Source organism: Ranitomeya variabilis, chromosome 4, assembly GCF_051348905.1.
Source record: "Ranitomeya variabilis isolate aRanVar5 chromosome 4, aRanVar5.hap1, whole genome shotgun sequence".
Classification (NCBI taxonomy): domain Eukaryota; kingdom Metazoa; phylum Chordata; class Amphibia; order Anura; family Dendrobatidae; genus Ranitomeya; species Ranitomeya variabilis.
In genome coordinates, this window is record NC_135235.1 from 129,224,683 (window position 1) to 129,250,009 (window position 25,327).

Genomic DNA, 25,327 nt, shown 5'->3' on the forward strand with positions numbered 1-25,327 from the left:
TTTACCATCAGAGAGAAATTCGGATTTTTCTCCCACCATTAAAGGGAGACTGGTGCTGCCAAATCGCACACTGGCTGCTAGAGATGGTGGCGATCAGTTCTCTGGACGGCGTCCATCGGTCCCATCAATAATCTGTGGCTGCACGGTAGGAGCCTTAGGATCGCCACTCCCTGACAGCATCCCTGGCTCTTGGTTTGGTTAGCCGGCCTAATGTAACGTATTATCGCCAGGCCGGCTAATCCAAGGAAGAGCCCCCAATGTTGGGAGCTAGGAGGCTGATCACTAGGCTCTCATCTCACCGCCATAGAGGCGCAGCACTGTGAATCAGTTTGCACCGTCTCTCCTGGCCACGTCAGTGCATGTGTGTTTTGAAAAGCCGACTGTGGACTTTGCATCTTGGAAACCTAATCTGAGGAAAGTCACATTCGACTTCTACGTGTCCCACTCCCTTAGGGCCGGAGCGGACCAGCGTATATTTTGTCATCCAAGAAAATCACATTAATTATGCTATCATCCTCTAACCAGACTGATGAGAGTTTGATCAGAGTGCGATGAAAAGAAGTTGGAGAAAAAATGTTCTCCATCATCTCCATTCTGTCAGTGCTCAGAAATTTGACTGCAGTCAGATGTCGTCCAAGTGCAGTCTGATGTTTTCCACTCATTGACTTGCATGGCCGAGAGTGATCTGAATATTGGATTAAACTTGGGCATGTAGCGATTTTTTCCTCTGACATGTGCCCGTCCCCATGAAATAACTTTGGTCACAGTGCGACCCGGTGTTTTGTTGGATCGCACTTGGATTGAAAATACGCTTATGCCCTTAGACTGACAAGTCTCTCCATGTGTGTATTCTGTGAGACCTGTGAGTCAAGGGAAGTGGGGTGGAAAGAAGCTGCTCGGGACGTTCCTGGCACTCGTCATACAAGTTCCATAGTCCCTAGCTGACTTTCCATAGTATGTTTTCAGTGAAACGCTCAGAGCTGTAATAATGCAGCCAGTGCCTGATTCATGCGGCTTGTGGTTCGGCCATCATGAATCTCCTGTCCAAGTTCCCATTAATAGGTAGGAGAAGCTACTGAATTCTTTTTATTGCTTTTTTTTGGTACAAGAACGATCTGCATGCACCACACTGATGGTAACAATGGATGCACTGACTAAAAATGGGTGAAAATCAGATCCAGCACCCTGGTAAAAGAAAAAAAACCAATCCGTTTCATTTTATTTGCAAAAAAAACATCTGAATGTGTCCTTAAAATGACAATAAACTGTCGACAGCTGTGACGACTCATTAAGAAAAAACACATCGCCCTTCATTCTGTGTTATTGAAGTCACATTGCCATTGCCCAAGCACGATCCTAAAATATAGCCACAAAATCTTAACATTCAAGTGTTTTATTGTGGATATTTGATTACAATTAGTACTGAGAACTGAAGAAGCATTGATTGGTTGCTATGGGCAACTAAGTCAGTTTTGCTATTAGGCTACGTTCACATTTGCGTTGTGCGCCGCAGCGTCGGTGACGCAACGCACAACGCACACAAAAACGCAGCAAAACGCACACTAAAACGCTGCGTTTTTCGACGCATGCGTCCTTTTTGGCCGAAAGTTGGACGCAAAAAAAATGCAACTTGTTGCGTTCTCTGCGCCCAACGCTTGCGGCCATGCGTCGCAAAACGCAGCACAACGCATGTCCATGAGCCCCCATGTTAAATATAGGGGCGCATGACGCATGCGGCGACGCTGCGGCGCCGAACACTAATGTGAACGTAGACTTAGACAGTTTTTGATTATCACCCCCATTGTGTGCACTTTTAACAAGACCCTCTTTACTACTCATTGTCTATGTTGTTGACCACCTTTGTAATTAGCAGTGGCCGACCTTGTAGGCAAGGAACACAGCACTTACAAGCTCTTTTCTATAGTGCTAGTAAGGATTGCTCTGAACTTGTCTGGTTCCAGAACGTTTCAGTGCCTTTGCTGGTATCATAGTGCGCACAGCGTGGGCCGGTGGTGTAATGATGCTGCTGGATTGATCTGAACTATCAGGAGTGCGCTGTCCCTGTCAATCAAGCAGGGGGCCGGGAGGCTGGGGAGCCACCTTATTGGGGTGATGACTTGCAGCGGTTTATACCGAGAATGATGTGATCAAGAAATGACTTCCAGTGAAAGGAGATCTTGGGTGTAAGCCAGGCATGGAGCAAAGCGGTCAGAGGAGGATGTCAAGAATCGTTCTGATTAACTAGCAGTGCCCTTGTTTCCTAAGGGAAACAGAAAGGTAAAGGTCTACAGGGCAAAAGAGCACAAGAATTGGATCATTGCACGGTGGAAAAACGTTTCTGATGAACACCGGATTCACATCCCTGTGTCGTGGTCATGGATTGCGATACCTGAATGGCACAGCCATGCTTTGAGAGCCCCGGACTAGGTCCATGAATCACAGACCATGACCCTCAAATGTGTGAATACAGCCGAATCCAGATTTCTGTTGAACTATGAATGAACCCTTCCTGTCACATTTCAGGCTAGTAGATGTGGATTAATGATGTGTAAAATGATTTCTTGGGGTCCAAAGAGACGTTCAGTTTTGTGGAACACCTGTTAAGGGGTCGATATTGCCATTTAGGATTTCTACACCAATAGGTGGCACTAGAGTTCCCATCCTTTTCCTCTCTCAATAGGCTATTTGCATAATTTCTTGGCACACCCTGGGTACCGTTACACCCTGATTCCTCTTCATGGACAGCCGAGCTTAGGGCTGTCCCACACGTCCAGATAATTCCGGTACCAGAAAAAATCGGTACCGGAGTTATCCGTGTCCGTGTGCCTGTGAGCTCACGTAGGCCATACGTGCGGCACACACGTGCCGCCCGTGTGCCGAGTGGGTACCACACGGAGCGTGTGGTACCCACGCGTGTGGTACACTGCATCGTGCTGAAGCCGCGATTCATATCTTCTGTGCAGCAGCATTTGCTGCATAGAAGATATGAATAATAGTGTTTAAAAGAAAGATCTATCTGTCCGCCGCCCTCCCACCCCCTGTGCGCCCCCCCGCTGTTCTGAAAATACCCGCTTCCCTCGTTGGCTGTCGCTGCTTCCTGTGCTGGCCGCACCTTCTACTCTATGCGGTCACGTGGGGCCGCTCATTTACAGTCATGAATAGGCGGCTCCACCCCTATGGGAGGTGGAGCCACATATTCATGACTCTAATCGGCGGCCCCACGTGACCGCATACAGTAGAAGGGGCGGCCAGCACAGGACACTGCGAGGGAGGCGGGTGAGTATTTTCAGAACAGCGGGGGGGCGCACGGGGTGGGAGGGCGGCGGACAGATAGATCTTTCTTTTAAACACTATTATTCATATCTTCTATGCAGCAAACGCTGCTGCACAGAAGATATGAATGGCGGCTTCAGCACCATGTGGGGGGGACAGCGCTTACTGTAGCGCTGTCTCCTGCACGCCACAGGGACTGCACACGGAGAAGGTCCGTGTGTGGTCCGTGTTTTACACGGACCCATTGACTTTAATGGGTCCGTGTAATACGTGCGCTTCCACGAACACTGACATGTCTCCGTGTTTGGCACACAGATGCATTGATTTTTATGGGTCTACGTGTGTCAGTGTCTCCGGTACGTGAGGAAACTGTCACCTCACGTACCGGAGCCACTGACGTGTGAAACCGGCCTTACACGCTCCTGATGAAGTGCTAGATGAAACGTGTTGGGGCGGTGGAGACGCTATACTAAGCATAATTATTTAATGTAAGCACTTGCTTACAGAACCAAATTATGCTACTTAAACTGTTGTGGATGTTTTACCCCTAGAATTGTTTCACATTTAGATTGTCAAGTAATGAAAAGCATATTATCTTATGTAGCTTCTACCATATAGCGTCTTCATGTATGTCGGTTCAGCAGCCTTCATGTCTCCGCTCTAGTTTTTGTTGGGTTTTAACATGTTTATTAAAATCTACTTTTTTGAGGGTATATTCCCAGTGGTTATTCATTTATCCCTCCTCCAGTGTCTATATATATATATATTATTTGAGTTTATTTACCGTTAATTTAATTTCAGTGGGTATTTTTGTTATTCACTAAAAGGTAAAATTGCAGCAACATTTGCTCAAGTTGGGGCCGATTTTCCTGTAGATGTTTAAAGCTGTGGATATTGTCTGTGCCTAATCCGACATCTGTATATGCAGTCTGATACTGTGTCTGAACTATGGAGCATTGATCACTATAAAGTTATATAGAGAAATTGCTCAGTGCTGAATGTTGGACCTGAAAAGATAAAGAAAATAGGACAGCGGTGGATAAATTCTTTAGCGAGGTATAACACGGGAGCTGCAGTTATCTATATGTCCTATCATCATGGCTGTCATAAAGACAGGAGATTAATGACATGAAACAACAGTGTCATGATACATGCTGCATACCGATGTGTGAGTCTGGGTGAATCTATGCATCTATAAGGCAGCCATAGAGCCCATACTGTACCTGTATTTGCCTCCAATCATTGTCTCTGACTATTCTTGACCATTTTCTTTGATATTTAATCTAGAGGATGATATGAGGGGGATGGGAAGATGTAGCTAGCGATGGACATCTTGCTTTGACTGTAAATATCATTAGCTAATGGAAAAGCTTCCCAGACGTAGTCTCATGGATACACTGACATCATCCATATCTGGTTGAATGAGTCAAATGCTGGGAAGGAATTTTAATTAACCCTCAGACTGTCTTGTGCCACACAGGAATGATAGAAGTTCTGGAAGCCATTAAAGGGTTTATGAATCGGTCATAGTGTGGTACGAGACATGCAGCCACAGGGACTCGAACATTATTTTTTGACCCCACCAAAAGCAATGTTAGAACCCGAGCATGCTCTGGTAACACCTTATCCCAGCACGTTCGCTAATCACTAATCATTTACTATGAAAAGGAAGAAATGTAAAATCGAACCTGCCCATAACCTGCTTATATATGTCATCAGAGTGTTTTATGATCTGCTGTATTCATTCATTTCCTTCAATACAACTTGATCATGAAAATAGTTTTATACTGAAGCTCCATTTTTGCGTTTTGTGCCACCAATGAAATAAAACTTTGAATAGCCTGATCCTGATATTCATATGATTTTTTTTCATTGCTGATACATTACACTGTAGAAATAGTAATATGTCAGGAGAACGCTTTCCAGCTATATCGTTGGTCAAGGTCTATTTAAAATTTTTTAAAGATTTCTAATTATTCTCCTAAACCCAGTTTACCAATAAATGATGTTACCAATTGGAGCTCAAGTGTCTGTAAGCCTTATGTAAGTGTCGGCAGTTTCTCCTAACTCACCTATAAATGAGTGAGGAAAAGAAGAATAACCACTGCCAGACTCCTCCGGCTGAAATCCAAATGGCAAATGTTTCTTTCCCTCGCCTTGACCTCTGCTGTTAGGGCACAGAGGGGAGACCCTTCATAAGATAATCAGCTAGCCTTGACAAAATTGTCAGGTTTAGGCCGGAGTCACACACAATGTATAAACAATCTGTCAGATTTTGTCTGCCGAGAATCGCACAAATGTTCTCCGTATGGTGATCTGTATCTCATCCGTGTGCAATGCCAGGATGCGTTTTTTTCTCAAAAAAGTATTATCCGTGTGTCATCAGTATTTCATCCGTATGGTGAGATTTTCTCACACACTTGCAAAATGAGCAAATAATGGCTGAGCCTTTCCTGTCACCTGCCAAAGCCTGGGAATTTCTCACAAGTCACACTGATGGTCCGTGTGCTGTACGATTTTTCTCTCACACCCATAGACTTGCATTGGCGAGTCTCGACCGAGATACGCTGACAATCGCAGCATGCTGCGATTTCACTCGGATCCTGAATACGGTGGAGAAAATATCGGATGATGGGAGCTGCCCCATAGATTAACATTGGGCCGAGTGCTATGCGATTTTTTTATCGCATAGCACTCGTCCGTATTACAGACTAGTGTGACCCCGGCCTTATGGGTCAGTTATCTGATGTGTATGCACATTAAAGGGTTATTTATGAAACCCATTTTTATATACCTTATTAGGCAATGTGACTTAAAAGGTTATTCCCAATATAATAAGCTAACTGATTGCTGGGGGTCTAATTCAGCGATCTGAGAATTGGGGTCAGGAACCCAAGAACCAGGCTCTACAAAGCACCATTGCGAATGGAGCTGAGATACGCATGTTTGACCACAGGTCCAATTACTGTCTATGGGACTGTCTCGTAGACAATGAACGGAGTAGAGGTTGAGAATGCCCCATTGAAGATGTGCTCTGCGGTGACTGGGTTCTAGAGCCTCATTCTCAGGATCGCTAAGGGTCCCAACGATCAGTAAGTTATCTTAAGGCCGGAGACACACTGGTGCGAGATACGGCCGAGTCTCGCTGGTTAAAAGCAAGCTGTGGCACCTGCACTCTGGAGCGGAGCGTGCGGCTCCATAGCAATACATGGAGCTGCACGCTCAGCTCCGGAATGCAGGTGCCACAGCTTGCTTTTAACCAGCGAGACTCGGACGTATCTCGCACCAGTGTGTCTCCGGCCTTAGGCTCAGGAATAACTTGCTATCTTGGAAATAATCCTCAGAAAAGGGTCCATTTTTAAGATCCCTAAATAGTGTAGGTACAAAGATCATCTGTCACCGTAGGCCTGCCAGGAACTGAACCTTTATCATAAATTGTTGCACCCAGAGACAGTTATTGAGGCTTTTACTATGGGTAGAGGCCTGCTCTTATTCTGTGCTGATGTGATCCATGACAACCGAAGCAGACACTGGCCGGATTTACTGTTCTGTTCTTTGACGTTCCACTTGTCTGATGTTTCCATAGTTCTATAATTTTTCCCACAATAAGTCCATCATACTTTATTTCTATAGTGTGTATTAGTCCAGCATCAGGTACGCTAGATGACATCAAGTATCTAAGAACAGAACTGAAAAGCACAGAATAGAGGCAAGATTATCTTTATTACCAAGAATAGGATTGTGTTACATAACTATAACACAATTCATATAATGTAGCATTAGATCCATACTTGTTGTCTTAAAATGCTTAGATGAAATGGCATTCTCTGTCGCCCTACGTAGATCAGATACACAGCTGGCTGAAAAATACTCCCGGACTCAAGGTGTCTAGCAGCAGCGTTAATTAGGACATTTCCATTATCCCACAAAGAATTGTGGGATCAATCAGCACCCAAGACAGGCCATAAATGGGACATGTGGTCCAGTGGGAGATCTTCACAGCAACAGATGGGTGGACATTGAAGGAACACTGATGGTTTATGCCTTAGAAAGGAAACTCCCTGTGGAATACTGATATTGTGCGTGGGCTTAAAAATCCACAAAATATTTTAAAATGTTCACAAATTGTCTTAACAAAATATTCCCCAGCAACACAGAAAATAAACCTAATGTTCCAAATCATAAGAGAAATTTTAATTGACCCATTGATACATCTTTAGAGCATTCTATAGGTAATAACCCAGTATTATAATTTCTGCTACCATAAAAGTTACAATTCAGATATCAGCTAAAAATAAGGCCACATTCACGCGGTCAGTGTTTGGTCAGTATTTTACCTCAGTATTTATAAGGCAAAACCAGGAGAGGAACAATTAGAGGAAAAGTATAATAGAAACACGTCACCACTTCTGGATTATCAGCCACCCCTGGTTTTGTCTTACAAATACTGAGGTAAAATACTGACCAAATACTGCTAGTGTGAACATGGCCTTAGACTGAATTACTCACACTAAAGACTATTTGTATAACTTCTAGTCCCCTGATATCCCACTATTGCTCCGTAAAGGAGTTTTCCACTTTCAGGAAAATGGATTCCAAATTCTCTAAAATACCTGAAATAACGAAGAGCAGGCCCTCACTCTCCCCTCATCCAGCGCCAGCTGCTATTTCTGTGTTTTGACTGCAGTGGCGACGTCATGTCACGTCAACAGTGCTCATTACCGCTGCGGCCAGTGGCTGTGCTGCTCAGTGATGGGCTACAGCAGTGATGCTCGCTTTTGTCGTGACATCATCACTGTAGCCAAAACACTGAGGAAGAGGTGCAGGACCCTGGGATCGTGTATGCAGACTGGGATCCCGCAGGCCCTGCTGCTGCTCTTGCAATGATAGAGCAAGATATGGCGATATTTTGCTCTTTGCACTAACCCAGCGCTGCCACGTACTTTCCTGAGCTGTTACCAAACGTTAATTGCTGTGATGATTAGTAAAGAACGCGGCAGCGCTGGGTCTGTGCAGAGACCGACATCTGGCTTTTTCATTGCCAGAGCAATGTTGCACTTGCCATGTTACCGCTATTTAGTTGCATGCTCCTCTCTATTTTGCGGACTTTTAGTAAATATCATAAAAAATTATAATAAAAGCAACCAAGTACCTTTTAAAATGCAATCATTAACATCATACTTGTAGTACATTAAAAAGAATTCTGTAAACTAATTATTTTCTTTATGCCCCGGGTAATGATGAAAATATGGCTATAAAACGGCAATTAACATTATAGCAGCACATACAAAAAATGCTAAATCCATCTTCCCCAATCGTATTCTCTAACGCTCCATGTTCACAAATAAACATAGAATGGACCAAGCGATACCTTCACGCCATCACAAGTCGTTAAAATGTCATATTAAGGATTGCCGGCTCATGGTATGTAACATGGTACAGTGGGTACGGAAAGTATTCAGACCCCTTTACATTTTTCACTGTTTGTTTCATTGCAGCCATTTGGTAAATTCAAAAAAGTTCATTTTTTTCTCATTAATGTACACTCTGCACCCCATCTTCACTAAAAAAAAACAGAAACGTAGATATTTTTGCAAATTTAATAAAAAAAGAAAACCAGAAATATCACATGGTCACCAGTATTCAGACCCTTTGCTCAGTATTGAGTAGAAGCACCCTTTTGAGCTAGCATTTGATGACCCCATTGACCTATGGAGTTAGTTCCAAATAGTTTGTGAAGTACCTTAAATTAATTCTGGTGACCTTACACATATATAAAAATGACTCCTTCTTAACTTGCATATTGAGCACTTAGGGTATGTCTCCACGTTCCGTACGGCCGACGTTATCGCCGCAGCCCCGCCCCCTTTCTGGGACGCGATCATGCCGGATGTGTACAGTACACATCTGGGATGATCGCAACCCTCGCCATAGGGCCCTGTGATATGCCTTGCGGGGACGCTGCGTCCCCGCAAGGTGTACGGACATGCTGCGATCTGAAAAGACGCGCAGCATGTCCGGAGTCGCAGGGCCGCCGCGTGCGGGTTTCCACGCATAGTGGAGACGGGATTTCATCAAATCCCCTCCACTATGCTGGAACATCTGGACGCTGCTTGTTTGACGCTGCAGCGTCAAACAAGCAGCGTTTACTTACCGTGGAAACATACCCTTAGTCATGTCTTGAATGATATCGTTGATGCGAGCGCTGCCTGAGCTCACTCAGCGGCTTTGCCCCTCTAAGGGTATGTGTCCACGGTCAGTTAACGCTGCGTGTTTGACGCTGCGTGGGGCTGCAGCGTCAAACACGCAGCGTCCAGATGTTCCAGCATAGTGGAGGGGATTTTTTGAAATCCCGTGTCCACTATGCGTGGAAACACGCACGCGGCGGCCCTGCGACTCCGGACATGCTGCGCGTCTTTTCAGATCGCAGCATGTCCGTGTTCCTTGCGGCATACCCTTAGGGTATGTGTCCACGTTCAGGAAACGCTGAGTTTTTGACGCAGCGTTGAGCAGCATGCATAAAAAACGCAGTGTCCAGATGTTACAGCATAGTGGAGGGGATTTCATGAAATCCTGTCTCCACTATGCAGTAAAAGACGCATGCGGCACACCCGAGAAAACTCACATGCAGCTCGTATTTTAAGAACGCAGCATGTCCTTACATTGCAGAGAAAACTCAAGGACAACGCAGGTGACCTGCCAGTGACCTCAGGTCACCCTCTAATCTACCCTAAAGGAATAAGTCTCCTACATACCTAGCAATTTGGTGGTGACAGACACGTTAGGCCACGTTCAGTATTTGGTCCGTAATGTCCATCAGAACTTATAAGCCAAAACCAGGAGTGGGTGAGAAATACAGAAGTGGTGACGTGTTTCTATTTTTCTTTTCCTCTGATTGTTTCACTCTTCAGTTTGGCTGAGGTAATATACTCACCGTGTGACGTGGCCTAAGTCTTCATGTAACTGCCCACAAGTAGCACTTTGGAGTGAGTTTCCTTTCTTTTGAGGTAAAGCTATTTGGATATTTTTCTCCAAAATCCTTCCCTTTCCTCCTAGTTTGCACACCTCTGCTCCTCTGAAGCGCCATCACGATAGGGCGAGCGCTGTTAATACTGTCATAACATTCAGAGCACTGCCCCAAATTCTGACAAATATTGTATGATAAATTTGGTGCAATTTACACAACTATTAGACATAACATGGTTCACGGTTTTATACATTTGGAGTCTTTTTTTCTCGATACTTTTTGAATGTATCTACAGTAGGTCCAGTAGTTATTAATTGTGTCTGAAACACACAGTCGATTTGGCATAACGCATGTACTCCACTTTTTTGATACAATTTGCAAAACAATTCTGACGCATTTGGCTTTTTAAGTCTCCACTAGTGTGACTATAAATCGTGACGGCACATCCCCCGCTCATCACATGTACATTCAGGGTGTACACTTTGCACATTTTTTACTCCATTATTACTCCAGTGCATCTACAATAACATTAATTGAGCAATTTCGGTAATAGTTTGATTTCAAATCTTCTCTAGTTTTGTACTGTAGCTCTAATGCAGAGTTATGTGTTCCTGTGACTGCAGGCAAACCACGTGTATTCTGAGTGGTCTTATTTGGTTTGTTATCTGTCCCTACTTCTTGCTAATGGACATTCAGTAAGACATGCAAGATGGGAGAGAGTATTTGCAGCAGCCTGGCTCAGTGGTTAGCATTGTTGCTTTGCACCTCTGGGGTCCTGGGTTAAAATCCCACCATGGACAACATCTGCAAAGAGTTTGTATGTTCTTCCCGTGTTTGCGTGTGTTTCCTCCGGGTTCTCCGGTTTCCTCCCACACTCCAAAGACATACTGATAGGGAATTTATATTGTGAGCCCCATCGGGGACAGCGATGATAATATGTATAAAGTGCTGCAGAATGGCTCTATAAAAGCAAGCTTAAAGGGGTTGCCCAGGTATAGGTATTTGATGATCTATCTACAGGACAGGTCAACAATAGCAAATTGGTGGGGGGTCTGACCGTCTGACACCTGTTGCCCCCACTGATCAGTTGATTTTTGCTCTCTCAGCTGATGGATGGAAACACTTCAAAGGGGTTGGTGAGCACAGCTCCATTTCAAGTGTAACAACTGCTCCTGGCCGTCACCGGCTGCTGCAGTACAGCTTTTATGCAAAAGAACAGATTTGCTACTCCGCAGATGCCGGCAATGACCGTCAGCGAACACTACACTTTGAATGGAGCTGCAGTTTACACGTGGCCTTTGCTGAAGCAAAAATCAGCTGATCTGCTACTGATGACCTATCCTGTAGATTGGTCAACAACTACAAATACCTGGACAAGCCCTTTATGACATGTTCTACATTAATGAAAGTATTACGCAGGGGTCGTAACTCAATAGCAAACCTCAGATTCGAGCCATATTTTCCACCGACCTATATGTCATTATTGGCATTAACTGTGACATATAATGTGTTAAATGCCCAGGATCAGAGTTACCATTTCTCCTGGCTATTGCAGCAGGGTCTTGGCTGTCTATTATAATCTGTCCCTGCCAATTATCCAGCCACATGCAGGAATATGCTGCTAAAATGTATTTTTTTACTAAAATAAAGAAATGTGTCCAGCGCCACTTCCCCAATGTCTTCTGCTAAGAGCAGATGTCCCATCCAGTGACCTAACCGCTGAGGCCATTGTGGCCTTCAAAGTTGATGCAAAACTGAGTCCCAGAATGTGACAACTTATCCGTTACACGTTCTCTGCGTCACTTGGGTGTCAGTCAGGAAATTACGGCCTAAGGGCTTGTTCACACGATCCTTTTTTCACTGCGGATTTTTCAGGTCCTTTTTTGGGAAAATCCGCAGTGAAAACCCGCGGTGCTTTTCTCCGCGGATTTGTGTCCTTTTTCTACTGCGGATTCCACTGCGGGTTTCCAACTGCAGTTTCCTATTGGTGCTGTTGGAAACCCGCAGCGGAATCCGCAGAAAGAATTGACATGGTACTTCTTTTTTTCTGCAGGCAAATCCGCGTGGATTTGCCTGCGAAAAAAAGGATCGTCAGCACAGCGGATTTTGTTTTCCATAGGGTAACATTGTACTGTACCCTGCATGGAAAACTGCTGCGGATCCGCAGCTGCAAATCCGCTGCGGATCCGCAGCAAAAACCGCATCGTGTGAACATAGCCTAAGAGCCTGAGAGAAGCCAAGGAACCTAGGTCATCAACCGCTGAAGACCGTGGTGTTGGGCACGCTTCGTTGTGGGGTCTGAGCTCCCTTTCCCTCAGGAGTTGCTCCTGACATGAATTGTGTGCATGGTGCATTTTCTTTTATGTTCTACAACTATACTGTCACCTTAGCAATCTGTCATCATTTTTTAAATTCACCTTTATCCCTTCTTACATCAAATATTTTAGCCTATTATGACTTCACTGGTTTCAGGCAATTCACATGTTCACATTCTGGTGACATAAAGTTTTTCAAAACCTTTAAATGTGGAGAACAACAATTAAAACCTTAAAAAAAAGTCTCAAAATAAAGTTCAAGATTTCTCAATAAAAATGCTTTGGTATATAGAAAAATAACCATGAGGTGCTTTTCCATCCTTCAATGGAAGAACTCAAACATGTCACGGTGGTGAAGGTCCTTCAAGAATTCTTTTACCTTTGGTATTAGAAAATATCAAGTTTCATCAAATGTATAAAATCGCTATCAGTGATTCATGTTTCTTTTTATATACATTTCATGCATGAAATCCCAGAATTTATCCTGACTTGTTTCATTTCGTAGAATCATGGCAGCAAGTGCTTCCCCTTGATCAAAACTTTGCCAGTAATCTTGTAGCCACATCTGCTTCCAGCTAAAAAGAAAAAGAGCACACAAAAGATAAGATTTTTATTAAAAATGCATAAAACAAAGCGCAATAGTAAGAACTGATGGCTGGAAAGAGAAAATCCAGACCTACAAAAAAATATATGAACAATGGTGGGAAAACTAATGAATACCTGCATATAAATTGATGATGGAAAAGCTGCATTGGATGATGAAGTTACTCCACTCTGATCAACAAGTACAAAAACTGCATATTTCCCCCCAGAGCTGCACTGTTCCTCTGTGCTGTGTATCCTAGCTATCACATGATCACTGCAGCCAATCACCGACCACTGATCGTCTGCAGCCTTCACTATAACATTACAGCGGAGGTCCACCATTATAGAACAGTGAAGGCTGAAAGTGCAGACATCAATGGTTTAGTGCCAGTTCTGGAGGTAAATGTGCAGTTTTTCTATTTTTTAACGTTTTATCAGTGTGTTGATGAATTTGAGAAACCTAAACTGTCGCTTGCAGCCCTGCACAAATACATTGAAGAAGTTGTCCCTTTTCAGGAATCCTTGTTTCATAGGCTGCAGGCTATAAAAGTACAAACTAGTATTACTTATCCTCCACGGATGTCAGCCGGCTCTCTGCTACTGCCCCTATCTCTGTTGTTTGTCTGCACCGCTGACATCACATGGGCAGCACTGCAGGCAATCAGTGAGCTTTTGCTGTCTACAAAGGAAGCGCAACTGAGCTCAGTGATTGGCTGCAGAGCTGTCAAAATTATGTCACCGCTGCAGATAATCCAAAGAGACGGGCAGCGACTGAGAGGGAAGGGTAAGTAATTCTAGGGGTTATTATATAGCTACTACAGCCTTTGAAGCAAAGTTTTCTCAAAATGGACTGTATCCCCTGAAATGCTCTTTAAAGAGAACCTGTCACCAGAAAAAAACGCTATCAACATGCAGATATATGGGGCTAATCTATAGGTTAATAGCGTGACTATCCTGCCCAGCGCCCACTCTAAGTCGGATGTCGCCGGGAGAAAATGAACTTGATTCCCCCCCGGCAGCTTTTGGTTTCAGTGACAGGAGCGTTGCCGGCGAGGGTTCAGTCACCGCTCTCTCAGAGCGGCCGTGGTAACCGCGTCCCCGGCCCTGACACTGGTCCTGTCTTATGGCCGTCTGTCAGTCAGGGGTGCGGTTACGGACGCTGCTCTCTATGCTCAAGGCGGCGACTGAACCCGCGCCGCCCCCGTGACTGAAACCGGACACTGCGGGGGCAATAAAGTTCCTTTTCTCCTCACAGCTACGTGCGGGCGCCGGGCAGTGTGTGTCTTAATCCTGTATCATGAGTAACAGCATTTAACAGCTTCAAATGTGTATGCTGTGCCTGCCTCTATAATGGTTTTCTGTGCTGGGATTTTAATGGCTGCTTGAAAAATAAAGAATCTAGTGTTTTTAATCTATCTGGCTCGACTAAAGTTTTTTTTCATAGATTATGACGTATACCAGCTGAATAGAGGCCAAAAGAATACTCCTCAGATCCGTAAGATACATTTGTCTTATGTGCTAGGAACTTTCCAACCATACAGCAATGGCCACTGTAGAAGAAGTGTGAATACATCCTTAAAGGGAATCTGTCAGCAGAATTTCACCCCCAAAAGTATTTATATGAGAATGTAGTTCTTTCAAAGACAAGTCCACCAATACCTTTACATGGCCAGTTTGTTCCACGGAAATGAGGGTTTAAAATGTTATTCAAATGGCTATGGTAGATCTGAAGCCTCTGTCACTCCAGCTCTATTTCCCGCCCAGCGCCGCATCCTCCTATTTGACTCACTGCTCATTTACCTGAAGTCACACAGCATAAAGCCTTTCACTCAAGCAAGGAGGAGGCAGGTGCTGGGCGGGGAATAGAGCTGGAGTGACCAAGGCTTCAGATCTACCGTAGTCCTTCAGCCTGTTTGCATATCAATTCAAACGCTGATTTCTCAGTAATGGAGGTACAGACTGACCATGTAAAGGTATTACAGGACTTCTCTTTGAAAGAGCTACATGCACGTATAAATAGTTTTGGGGGGTGAAATTCAGCAGACAGATTCCCTTTAACCATAGGAGATTTCATCTCAAGGAAAAAGAATATTTTTTCTTGACCAACCTTCACGAGAGAATGACAGCTGTGTTTTCTAGTGCATGACGGGAAGACATGGTACAGCGCTCTCGCTTATGTGTATCTGCAAATATTTGCACAACCTTTCAAGGATACACACATACAGGAGCAGAGTGCTGTTCTCAGGTGATATTTCCAAAAAGAGCAACACCATAATGTTTCAAACACTTACATAGATTATACACATATATTTTAAGAAACGATATCAGAGAGAAACAGCTGCAACAAATGTTTCATGCACGTCTACCCTTAGCTCCTTCCCGACTGGGCAACTATGGTTTTCCACTTTAGTTTGTTCCTCCCATTCTTCCTAGAGCCATAAGTTTTTCTTAGGCTACTTTCACACTAGCGTTAACTGCAATACGTCGCAAATGCGTCGTTTTGCCGAAAATACGCATCCAGCAAAAGTTCTTGCTGGATACGTTTTTTCGTCATAGACTAACATTAGCGACGCATTTGCGACGCATTGCCAAACGTCGCGTCCGTTTTGCGATGCTTGGGCGTGTGGTAGCGGACCGTCGGGAGAAAAAAACGTTACATGTAACGTTTTTTGCTCCCGACGGTCCGCTTTTTCCGACCGCGCATGCGCGGCCGGAACTCCGCCCCCACCTCCCCGCACTTCCCCGCACCTCACAATGGGGCAGCGGATGCGTGGGAAAAGTGCATCCGCTGCCCCCGTTGTGCGACGGAGACCACGCTAGCGTCGGGAACGTCGGCCCGACGCACAGCGACGGGTCTTTCCCGACGCTAGTGTGAAAGTAGCCTTATTTTTCTGATGATGTAGCCGTGTGAGGGCTTCTTCTTTGTAGGCCGAGTTGTGCTTTTGAATGACAGCATTTTATCAAGTGATTTTCTTCAAAGCAAGAAAAAAATTCCAAGTGCAGCAGAAAAGCGCAATTCTGCAAGGTGCTAATCTTAACCCCTTTCTGACCTCGGACGGGATAGTATGTCCGAGGTCAGAACCCCCACTTTGATGTGGGCTCCGACGGTGACCCCGCATCAAAGCCGGGCCATGTCAGCTGTTTTATACAGCTGACATGTGCCTGCAATAGGTCCACCCGCCGATATTAACTAGTTAAATGCTGCTGTCAAACGCCGACAGCGGCATTTAGCTAGCTCTTCCGGTCATCAGGCCCGAAATGCGCGCATCGCTGACCCCCGTCACCTGATCGGGGGTCAGCGATGCATTGGCATGACAACCAGAGGTCTATTGAAGACCTCTATGGTTGTTGATGCCGGATTGCTGTGAGCGCCACCCTGTGGTCGGCACTCATAGCAATGCAGCAATTCTACTACATAGGGGCGATCTGAGCATCGCTCCTATGTAGCAGAGCCGATCAGGCTATGCCAGCTTCTAGCCTCCCATGGAGGCTATTGAAGCTTGACAAAAGTAAAAAAAAAAAAAAAATAGAAAAAATATAAAAGTTTAAATCACCCCCTTTTGCCCCATTCAAAATAAAACAATAAAAAAAAAATCAAATATACACATATTTGGCATTGCTGTGTTCAGAATCGCCCGATCTATCAATAAAAAAAAGTTTTTTTGTCGCCGCGACGTTGCATTAAAATACAATAACGGGCGATCAAAAGAATGTATCTAAGTCCGCAAGGACAGGGTCCTCTCCCCTCTGTACCAGTCTGTCACTTTAAACCTTTTTACTGTAAACAATATCTATAACCCTGTATGTAACCCCTTTTTCCTGTACAGCACTATGGAATTAATGGTGCTATATAAATAAATAATAATAATAATATCTGCACCAAAATGGTATCACTAAAAACGTCAGCTCGGTACGCAAAAAATAAGCCTCACCCAAACCCAGATCACGAAAAATGGAGACGTTACGGATATCGGAATATGGCACAATTTATTTATTTTTTCTGCAAAGTTTGGAATTTTTTTTACCACTTACCGGTATATAAAAATAACCTAGACATGTTTGGTGTCTATGAACTCGTAATGACCTGGAGATTCATAGTGGCAGGTCAGTTTTAGCATTTAGTGAACCTAGCAAAAAAAGCCAAACAAAAAACAAGTGTGGGATTGCACTTTTTTTTGCAATTTCACCGCACTTGGAATTTTTTCCCCGTTTTCTAGTACAAGACATGCTAAAACCAATGATGTCATTCAAAAGAACAACTTGTCCCACAAAAAATAAGCCCTCACAAGGCCATATTGATGGAAAAATAAAAAAGTTATGGCTCTGGGAAGGAGGGGAGCGAAAAACAAAAATGCAAAACTGAAAACAGCTGGAGTCATGAAGGGGTTAATAGAGAAATCTGCTTTCTCCTCCTGGGCTGATCTTCCATTCTCAAAATTCACAATTCAGAGTTAAAATCTGTATTCAGTAAAAACAAACTTTACCACTCCTAGATAGGAAATGAAATAGGAAGAGGAGACGACAGTTGGTGCTCATAAAGTTCTATGCAGAACTGTAACTGTTGTTTCAGGAGAACTAGCAGCAGAATGCCTGTGTCTTCCTCCAGCTCCTCCTGAATATAGATTTTACAGATTTTATCCATGAATTGAGAGTGAACGATTAATTCAGTAGGGGGAAAAAAAAAATTCCTCTGATAAGATATATTACAAATGTTACTATTTTTATGTGTACTGTTGATTTATGAAATAAAAATCAGAAAAACAGTTACTTTTTAACTATTTGGTCTTGCCTCCATAACAAGTCACATTATTGTCATAATTGCCAAGGTATCCCCTCTAGACAATAGGATGCCTACATTAAAAGCAGACTAGATAGAGATTGCCCACGTCACTTTCCCTCCTGGCGCTGGTTAGAGATGAGCATTGGAAAGGGGGTTATTGGACTGGGATTGGCCAACTGGCCATTTTTCTTGGAGGAAATTATTCTTCTCCACCTTCAATTACTGACAGATTTTTAGGGCAGACAAAACATCATATCGCACTCGGAATGTTAGTCTACGGGGCCGTGCACATCGCTGCATGCCCAAGTTTGATCTGATATTCGGATCACGCTTGACCATGCAAGTCAGTGAGTGCATGGAAATCATCGGACTGCACTCGTATGACATCAGAGTGCAGTCCGATTTCTGTTAACAGACAGAATGGAGACGATTTTTTCCATTTTCCAGTTTGATCAGAGTGTCATTTACATAATCGACCTGATTCTCTTGGATGAGAGAACCTACGACCGTCTGCCCTTAGAGAGAGCTCACATAGTCCTTACAAGTTATCACTTCCTATATTTTGCTGCTATTCGCATTCATTAGTTACCTGTCATTTTCTGGGAGTTCATCTGCACTTCCTATACCGGGCACCGGCATGGGACATCCCATGTGATTATTCCCAGCGATATGTGGCACTGGAGCCGGACTTTTTCCCTGGGTTTTCTTATGTTTCTTCTCCGCTTTGGCTCGATCATTCTCCTGATCACACACAAAGCATTCAAAGCCATTGAGGTAGTTTGGGGCGGTCATATCATTCACTCCCCATTCTCGGTTCTCCATACTGGCCAGCAGCAGCCTGTGTACTATCCCACCAGGCTTCTTGTACTCTAAGTATCTGAGGTACAAGTCATCATCCTTGTCCAAAGAAATGATGAACTCGGCTAACTCTTTTGGTGTTGCAAAGTCATCAATTAATATAATGGAATGGTTGTTGGGCATCCAGTCCTTAACAGAAGGGGATCCCCTGTAAACTGGAATTGCCCCTATGTGCATGGGCCGCCATAACTTCTCTGTCATATAATCAGCACATATAGCATTTTCCATTGCCAAGTGAAACTTGTATCTTGCAGTAAACGCCATGAACTCTCCATCTTCTGTGGTGGCCGTTGAAGTGTCCTCAAGTCTCTTGCTTGAGAATTGGCGGTTCTTTAAACACTGACCATACGAGTCAATCTAGATATTAGAAAAAATAATTCAGAGTTTAAAGATCAATATTGTATGGCTGCATATGTATGATGTTTCGATTCAATGCTTGTATGGGAGAATACCTTCAAACATTCGATTGCCAATGGCCCATATAAATGCTGCTGTGTATCGCCATCTAAGGCCTTATGCACACTGCCTTATTATGGCTCCATCTTGTACGGTTTCATAATAAGGTTCTCACTTTACTGCATGGACCTCTAAAAGCCCCCAATTCATATTGAGGAGGTCTTTTTGTCTAATTTTGTACAAAATAATAGAAAAAAATTGTGGCATGCCCTATCAGATGTTGAGATCTCCAGAGATCTCAATCTGTGCATGCGCCACCACCGGCCATGATTTTCCCGAAGCCCATCACAGGAAACTAAATGACATCTAATGATCGCCCAGGCACCTCTCCATCGCTTCACTCCTGCCCCCGGCCTCCTGAAGCAGCGATCCAGCCTCCTTTGACCCCACTCCACTGCCAACAACCCCCCCCCCCCAGTAAGCTACCTTCGGATTATAAGACACACCCTGATTTTCCTCCAAAATTTGGAGGGAAAAAAAGTGTCTTATAATCTGAAAAAAATACGGGAATATTTTAAAGCAAGCTATAAGAAGTTCTGTCTGCAGCTAGCATGTAGAAGAAGGTGATCTGGTCAGATGAGACCAAAGTAGAACATTTTGGGCTAAATGTAAAACGCTATGTATGCACACTGCACATCACCCTGAAAACACCAACCCCACCATCAAACATAGTGGTGGCAGCATCATGCTGTAGGGATGATTTTCTTCAGCAAGGATAGGGAAGCTAGTCAGGGTCGATGTGAAGATGGATGGTGCCAAATATAGGGCAATCCTAGAGGAAAACCTGCTAGAGGCTGCAAAAGACTTGAGTCGGGGGCATAGTTTCACCTTCCAGCAGGACAATGACCCTATACATACTGCCAGAGCTACAACTGAATGGTTCATGTGTATGAATAGCCCATTCAAAGTTCAGACCTAAATCCCATGGAGAATCTGTGGCAAGAGTTGAAAATTGCTGTTCACGGACACTCTCCATCCAATCTCACTGTGCCAGAGCTACTCTGCAAAGAATGGGCAAACATTTCAACCTCTGGCTGATAGAAACATACCCCAAAAGAATTGCAGCACTAATTGCAGTGAAAAATGGTCATACAAAGTATTGACACAGGGGGCTGAATACAAATGCACATCACAATTTGTGTATCATTTCCTTTTCACTTCACAAATACTTTCTACTTTGTGTTAGTATATCACATAAAATCCCAATAAATTACATTTACTGTAAATTTGTGGGTGTAAAGTGAGAAAATATGGAAAAGTTCACGGACATCAATACTTTTTCAAGGCACTCTATATGTATAAATATATGTGTGGTCAATACAAATACACGACTTATTCCTTTCAAAGACCTCACAAATTACCAGGGGGCACTCATTACGGGTGTAAGAAAGGCCATTCTGGCATCTATACAGGAAAGGCTTCTTTACAGTTAGAGCAGTCAGACTGTGGACTGCCGACCACAAGAGGTAGTAATGGCCGACACTATGACAGCTTTTCTCACAATAAATGACATTGTGGAGTGAAAATAATCTAGCGATATGGACGGTCAAGGAAGGTTGAACTTGATGGACCTACGGTACGTTTTATTTTCAACTAGGATTGTAGCAAGAGACAGTAAAATAATCTGATAGACACACATTGATATATAAGGATCACCTGGATCATTGCTCACCTGAATGTACTTCATTAACTCTTTCACATAACGGTCCCTGTCTGACGGAACGTCACAGTGGGACTGCATGTACAGTATGGGGGCATACCCTTTTTCGCGCCACTTGTTTTTTTCAGCTACAGACACTGCTGGGTTCTGCAGGTAACCGATTGTGGGCAGCCACTGCAGAGTGAGGGGGTAATCAGACTCTCGTCTGAACGTGGCAGTGTAGTTAAAGAGACGGATTCCTGGCAAATGTGACAGAACATAGTTATTCATTGGCGATTCCTCATGGAACAGTGCCCACGTCTGGTGCGGCATCCTGGGCAGCGGAGCTTCGTATGCTCGGAAGTCTGTGCCATAGAAGATGATCGATTTAGTCCTTTTGTGAAGTTTTACTCTCTTATCTTTTGTCACCATGCAGGAACTGAGGGGACAGTCTATGCGCTCTGTGTCCCCAGGAAAGTGAGGGAACAGGTTCTCACTCCACCACAGAAGAATGGGCAACTCTTTGTTGCTCCTGGCGTCGCTGTTCCCTGGACCACGGTAGGAGTCCACCATCACGGTGCCTAGCTCAGCAGTGGAGAACACACTGGATGGCTGGAAAGAGGACTGATCCCATTGTCCGGGCATTGCTGCGGTACTCTGCTCTATAAAGGAATCCTCCGGGAATTGGTCTTCATACATGGGATGTCCATTGTTACGGTCTGCAATTGTGGAATCCATCCTCATAGCTTCTCCTTCTGAAATATCCAGATATTCAGGAGTGTCCCATTGCTCAGAGTCAGCCCAGGTACAAGTCAGTAAGATACTCCCTGCAATAAAGTACCAGATGGTCCGCCATGAAGAATGCTCACTCATAGGGCTATATTGGCCCACGTAGAGCGCGCAGAAGACATCGGAACATCTCATGTTACTTATAATCCAAGGATCTCTCGTCTTCATGGATGAAACTATTGTCACCACTTGAGTTGGCGCAGATGAGGCTGAATAGAAAGTGTATAGATGATCCTACCAGCAGTCCATGTGCGTCCAGGTCCCATGTCCACACCGTCTGCTCTCGTTTTTGCAGCAGTCAGCCTGTATGTGTTCTGTGTATTGCTGGGTGTTACATACAGACACTGAGCTGGGCAGGAAGTTACATGCTAATGGCAATGCTGTCTATGTGGCTGCATGGGGCTGCTGCCTGAAAGAATGACATCACGGTCACATGACTGACTTGTAAAGGGGGGAAGGGGAGTGTGCTGTGGAGGACTGAGCCATCAGTGACACAATTACTCAGCATGGGAGACCCCCTGCGCAGAAACCACAGAACCTACCCTAGTTCTGCCAGGTTTTTCATTATGCAGTTTATCGCTGTCTCCAGGCCATCCGTGATAACAGACACATGATGTGTGCATATAATAACGACACTAATGTGCTTATTTTTTGTATCAATTAAAAACGAGTAAAAAAGGGGACGTACTAAAAAGAATGAAGAAAAGGAATAAAGAAAAAGAATGAACATAATGACTTATAGGTCCAAAGAGATGAAGAAGTATTATAGATTTTAGTGATGAGCGAACACTAAAATGTTCGGGTGCTCGTTGTTCGAGTCGAACATCTCCCGATGTTCGAGTGTTCGTTTCGAATAACGAACCCCATTGTAGTCAATGGGAGACTCGAACATTTTTCAGCGGGACCAAAGCTCTGCACAGGGAAGGTCGCCTAAAAACCTGGGAAGCTCAGAAAATGATGGAAACAACACTGGAATGGACAGGAAACAGCAGGGGCAGCATGCATAGTTGCCTCTGAGGCTGCCCAAATGCACCATTACGCCAAATTATGGCCAACAGCTTTGTGGTGACAGAGTGACCCACTTTGATGAGGTAGCAGGTGAAACACACCGAAATTGAGCCTGACACAGCATGGCAGCTATGGGCACGGCATGCGGAGGCAGCATCAGGCCGGAGAGCGGCACAGTGACGGACCCTTGAGGAGGCGGCAGCAGCATCATTCCTTACACATTGAGGCCACAGAGTGGCACAATTACATAGTTTGGAGGTAGCGAAGACCCAGCATGTGGAGGCGTCAGCACGGAGAGTGGCACGGTGACGGACCCTTGAGGAGGCGGCAGCAGCATCATTCCTTAATCCTTACACATTGAGGCCACAGAGTGGCACAATTACATAGTTTGGAGGTAGCGAAGACCCAGCATGTGGAGGCGTCAGCACGGAGAGTGGCACGGTGACGGACCCTTGAGGAGGCGGCAGCAGCATCATTCCTTACACATTGAGGCCACAGAGTGGCACAATTACATAGTTTGGAGGTAGCGAAGACCCAGCATGTGGAGGCGTCAGCAGCGTCAGCACGGAGAGTGGCACGGTGACATGACAGACTTCAGTTTGAGCTGCTTTAACACGGTGGCGAGTGGAAATCTGTAGAAATCCATGCTTTATTCATCTTGATAAGCGTCAGCCTGTCAGCGCTGTCAGTTGACAGGCGTGTACGCTTATCGGTGATGATGCCACCAGCTGCACTGAAGACCCGCTCTGACAACACGCTAGCGGCAGGGCAAGCCAGCACCTCCAAGGCGTACAGTGCCAGTTCTGGCCACGTGTCCAGCTTTGAAACCCAGTAGTTGTATGGAGCAGAGTGATCATGCAGGACGTTGGTATGGTCACCTAGGTAGTCCTTCACCATCTTTCTGTAAATCTCGCCTCTACTCTGTCTAGACTGTGGATTGGTGGCATACTCTTGCATGGGTGACATAAAACTGGCAAAGGCCTTGGAGATTGATCCTCTGCCAGCGCTTGACAAGCTGCCTGCTCCCCTCCTCTCCCTCGCTTGTTGGCCCTCAGAACCACGTCCTCTGCCGCTAGCGGTGTCAGATGGGAAGGCTATTTTCAGCTTGTGCACCAGGGCCAGTTGGTATTGATGCAGTCTCATACTCCTTTCCTCTATAGGAATTAGAGTGGAAAAGTTGTGCTTGTACCGGGGGTCCAAGAGGGTGAACACCCAGTAATCGCTGGTGGAAAATATTTTTCTCACGCGAGGGTCACGGGAAAGGCAGCCTAACATGAAGTCAGCCATGTGCGCCAGAGTCCCAACACGTAAGAATTCCCCCTCCGCAACAGGCCGACTCTCCATTTCCTCCTCCTCCTCCTCCTCCAACTCCTCCTCCTCAGCCCAAACACGCTGAACTGAGAAGAGGGAATGGGTACCGTCTTCAGTCTCGCCCACAGTCTCCTCCTCTTCATCCTCATCTTCCTCCTCCCCCTCCTCAGTTACACTCTGAGAAACAGACTGGCTGGTGTTCTGGCTCTCAGTCAACTCTTCTTCCCCCATCTCCTGTGACAATCGATGCGCCTCAGACTTCATGCTGAGCAATGATTTTTTCAGCAGACAAAGCAGCGGGATGGTGACGCTGATTATGGCGTCATCCCCGCTGACCATCTGTTATGGTTCTCAATGGCAAGAGAACATAGCCCAGCAAACATAAGAACTAGCTCTTGGAAGGATGGAAACTAAACTGACCATGAACTAAACCTGCCGCACAACTAACAGTAGCCGGGTAGCGTAGCCTGCGTTTTATCCCTAGACGCCCAGCGCCGGCCGGAGGACTAACTAATCCTAGCAGAGGAAAATATAGTCCTGGCTCACCTCTAGAGAAATTTCCCCGAAAGGCAGACAGAGGCCCCCACAAATATTGGCGGTGATTTAGATGAAATGACAAACGTAGTATGAAAATAGGTTTAGCAAAATTGAGGTCCGCTTACTAGATAGCAGGAAGACAGAAAGGGCACTTTCATGGTCAGCTGAGAACCCTATCAAAACACCATCCTGAAATTACTTTAAGACTCTAGTATTAACTCATAACATCAGAGTGGCAATTTCAGATCACAAGAGCTTTCCAGACACAGAAACGAAACTACAGCTGTGAACTGGAACAAAATGCAAAAACAAACAAGGACAAAAGTCCAACTTAGCTGGGAGTTGTCTAGCAGCAGGAACATGCACAGAAAGGCTTCTGATTACAATGTTGACCGGCATGGAAGTGACAGAGGAGCAAGGCTAAATAGCGACTCCCACATCCTGATGGAAACAGGTGAACAGAGAGGATGATGCACACCAGATCAATTCCACCAGTGGCCACCGGGGGAGCCCAAAATCCAATTTCACAACAGTACCCCCCCCTCAAGGAGGGGGCACCGAACCCTCACCAGAACCACCAGGGCGATCAGGATGAGCCCTATGAAAGGCACGGACCAAATCGGAGGCATGAACATCAGAGGCAGTCACCCAAGAATTATCCTCCTGACCGTATCCCTTCCATTTGACCAGATACTGGAGTTTCCGTCTGGAAACACGGGAGTCCAAGATTTTCTCCACAACGTACTCCAACTCGCCCTCAACCAACACCGGAGCAGGAGGCTCAACGGAAGGCACAACCGGTACCTCAT

General features: G+C 45.0%; 1 protein-coding gene across 2 annotated transcripts; it reads right to left on the reverse strand.

Moving 5' to 3' along the window:
* Positions 1-6,987: 6,987 nt before the first annotated feature.
* On the reverse strand, positions 6,988-22,081 carry POFUT4 (protein O-fucosyltransferase 4). Of its 2 annotated transcripts, XR_013214526.1 has the most exons (4): positions 20,907-22,081; positions 18,510-19,135; positions 12,459-13,130; positions 6,988-12,069 (listed from the first exon to the last, which is right to left on the reverse strand). XR_013214526.1 is itself a non-coding variant. In XM_077259250.1 (3 exons), exons 1-3 carry the CDS (start codon positions 21,828-21,830, stop codon positions 12,983-12,985), a joined length of 1,698 nt encoding a protein of 565 aa, XP_077115365.1. In that variant the 5' UTR covers positions 21,831-22,081; the 3' UTR covers positions 6,988-12,982. The 2 variants fall into 2 exon arrangements, 1 of the variants encoding a protein (XP_077115365.1); XM_077259250.1 differs by having other exon boundaries at positions 6,988-13,130.
* Between the last annotated feature and the right edge of the window lie 3,246 nt (positions 22,082-25,327).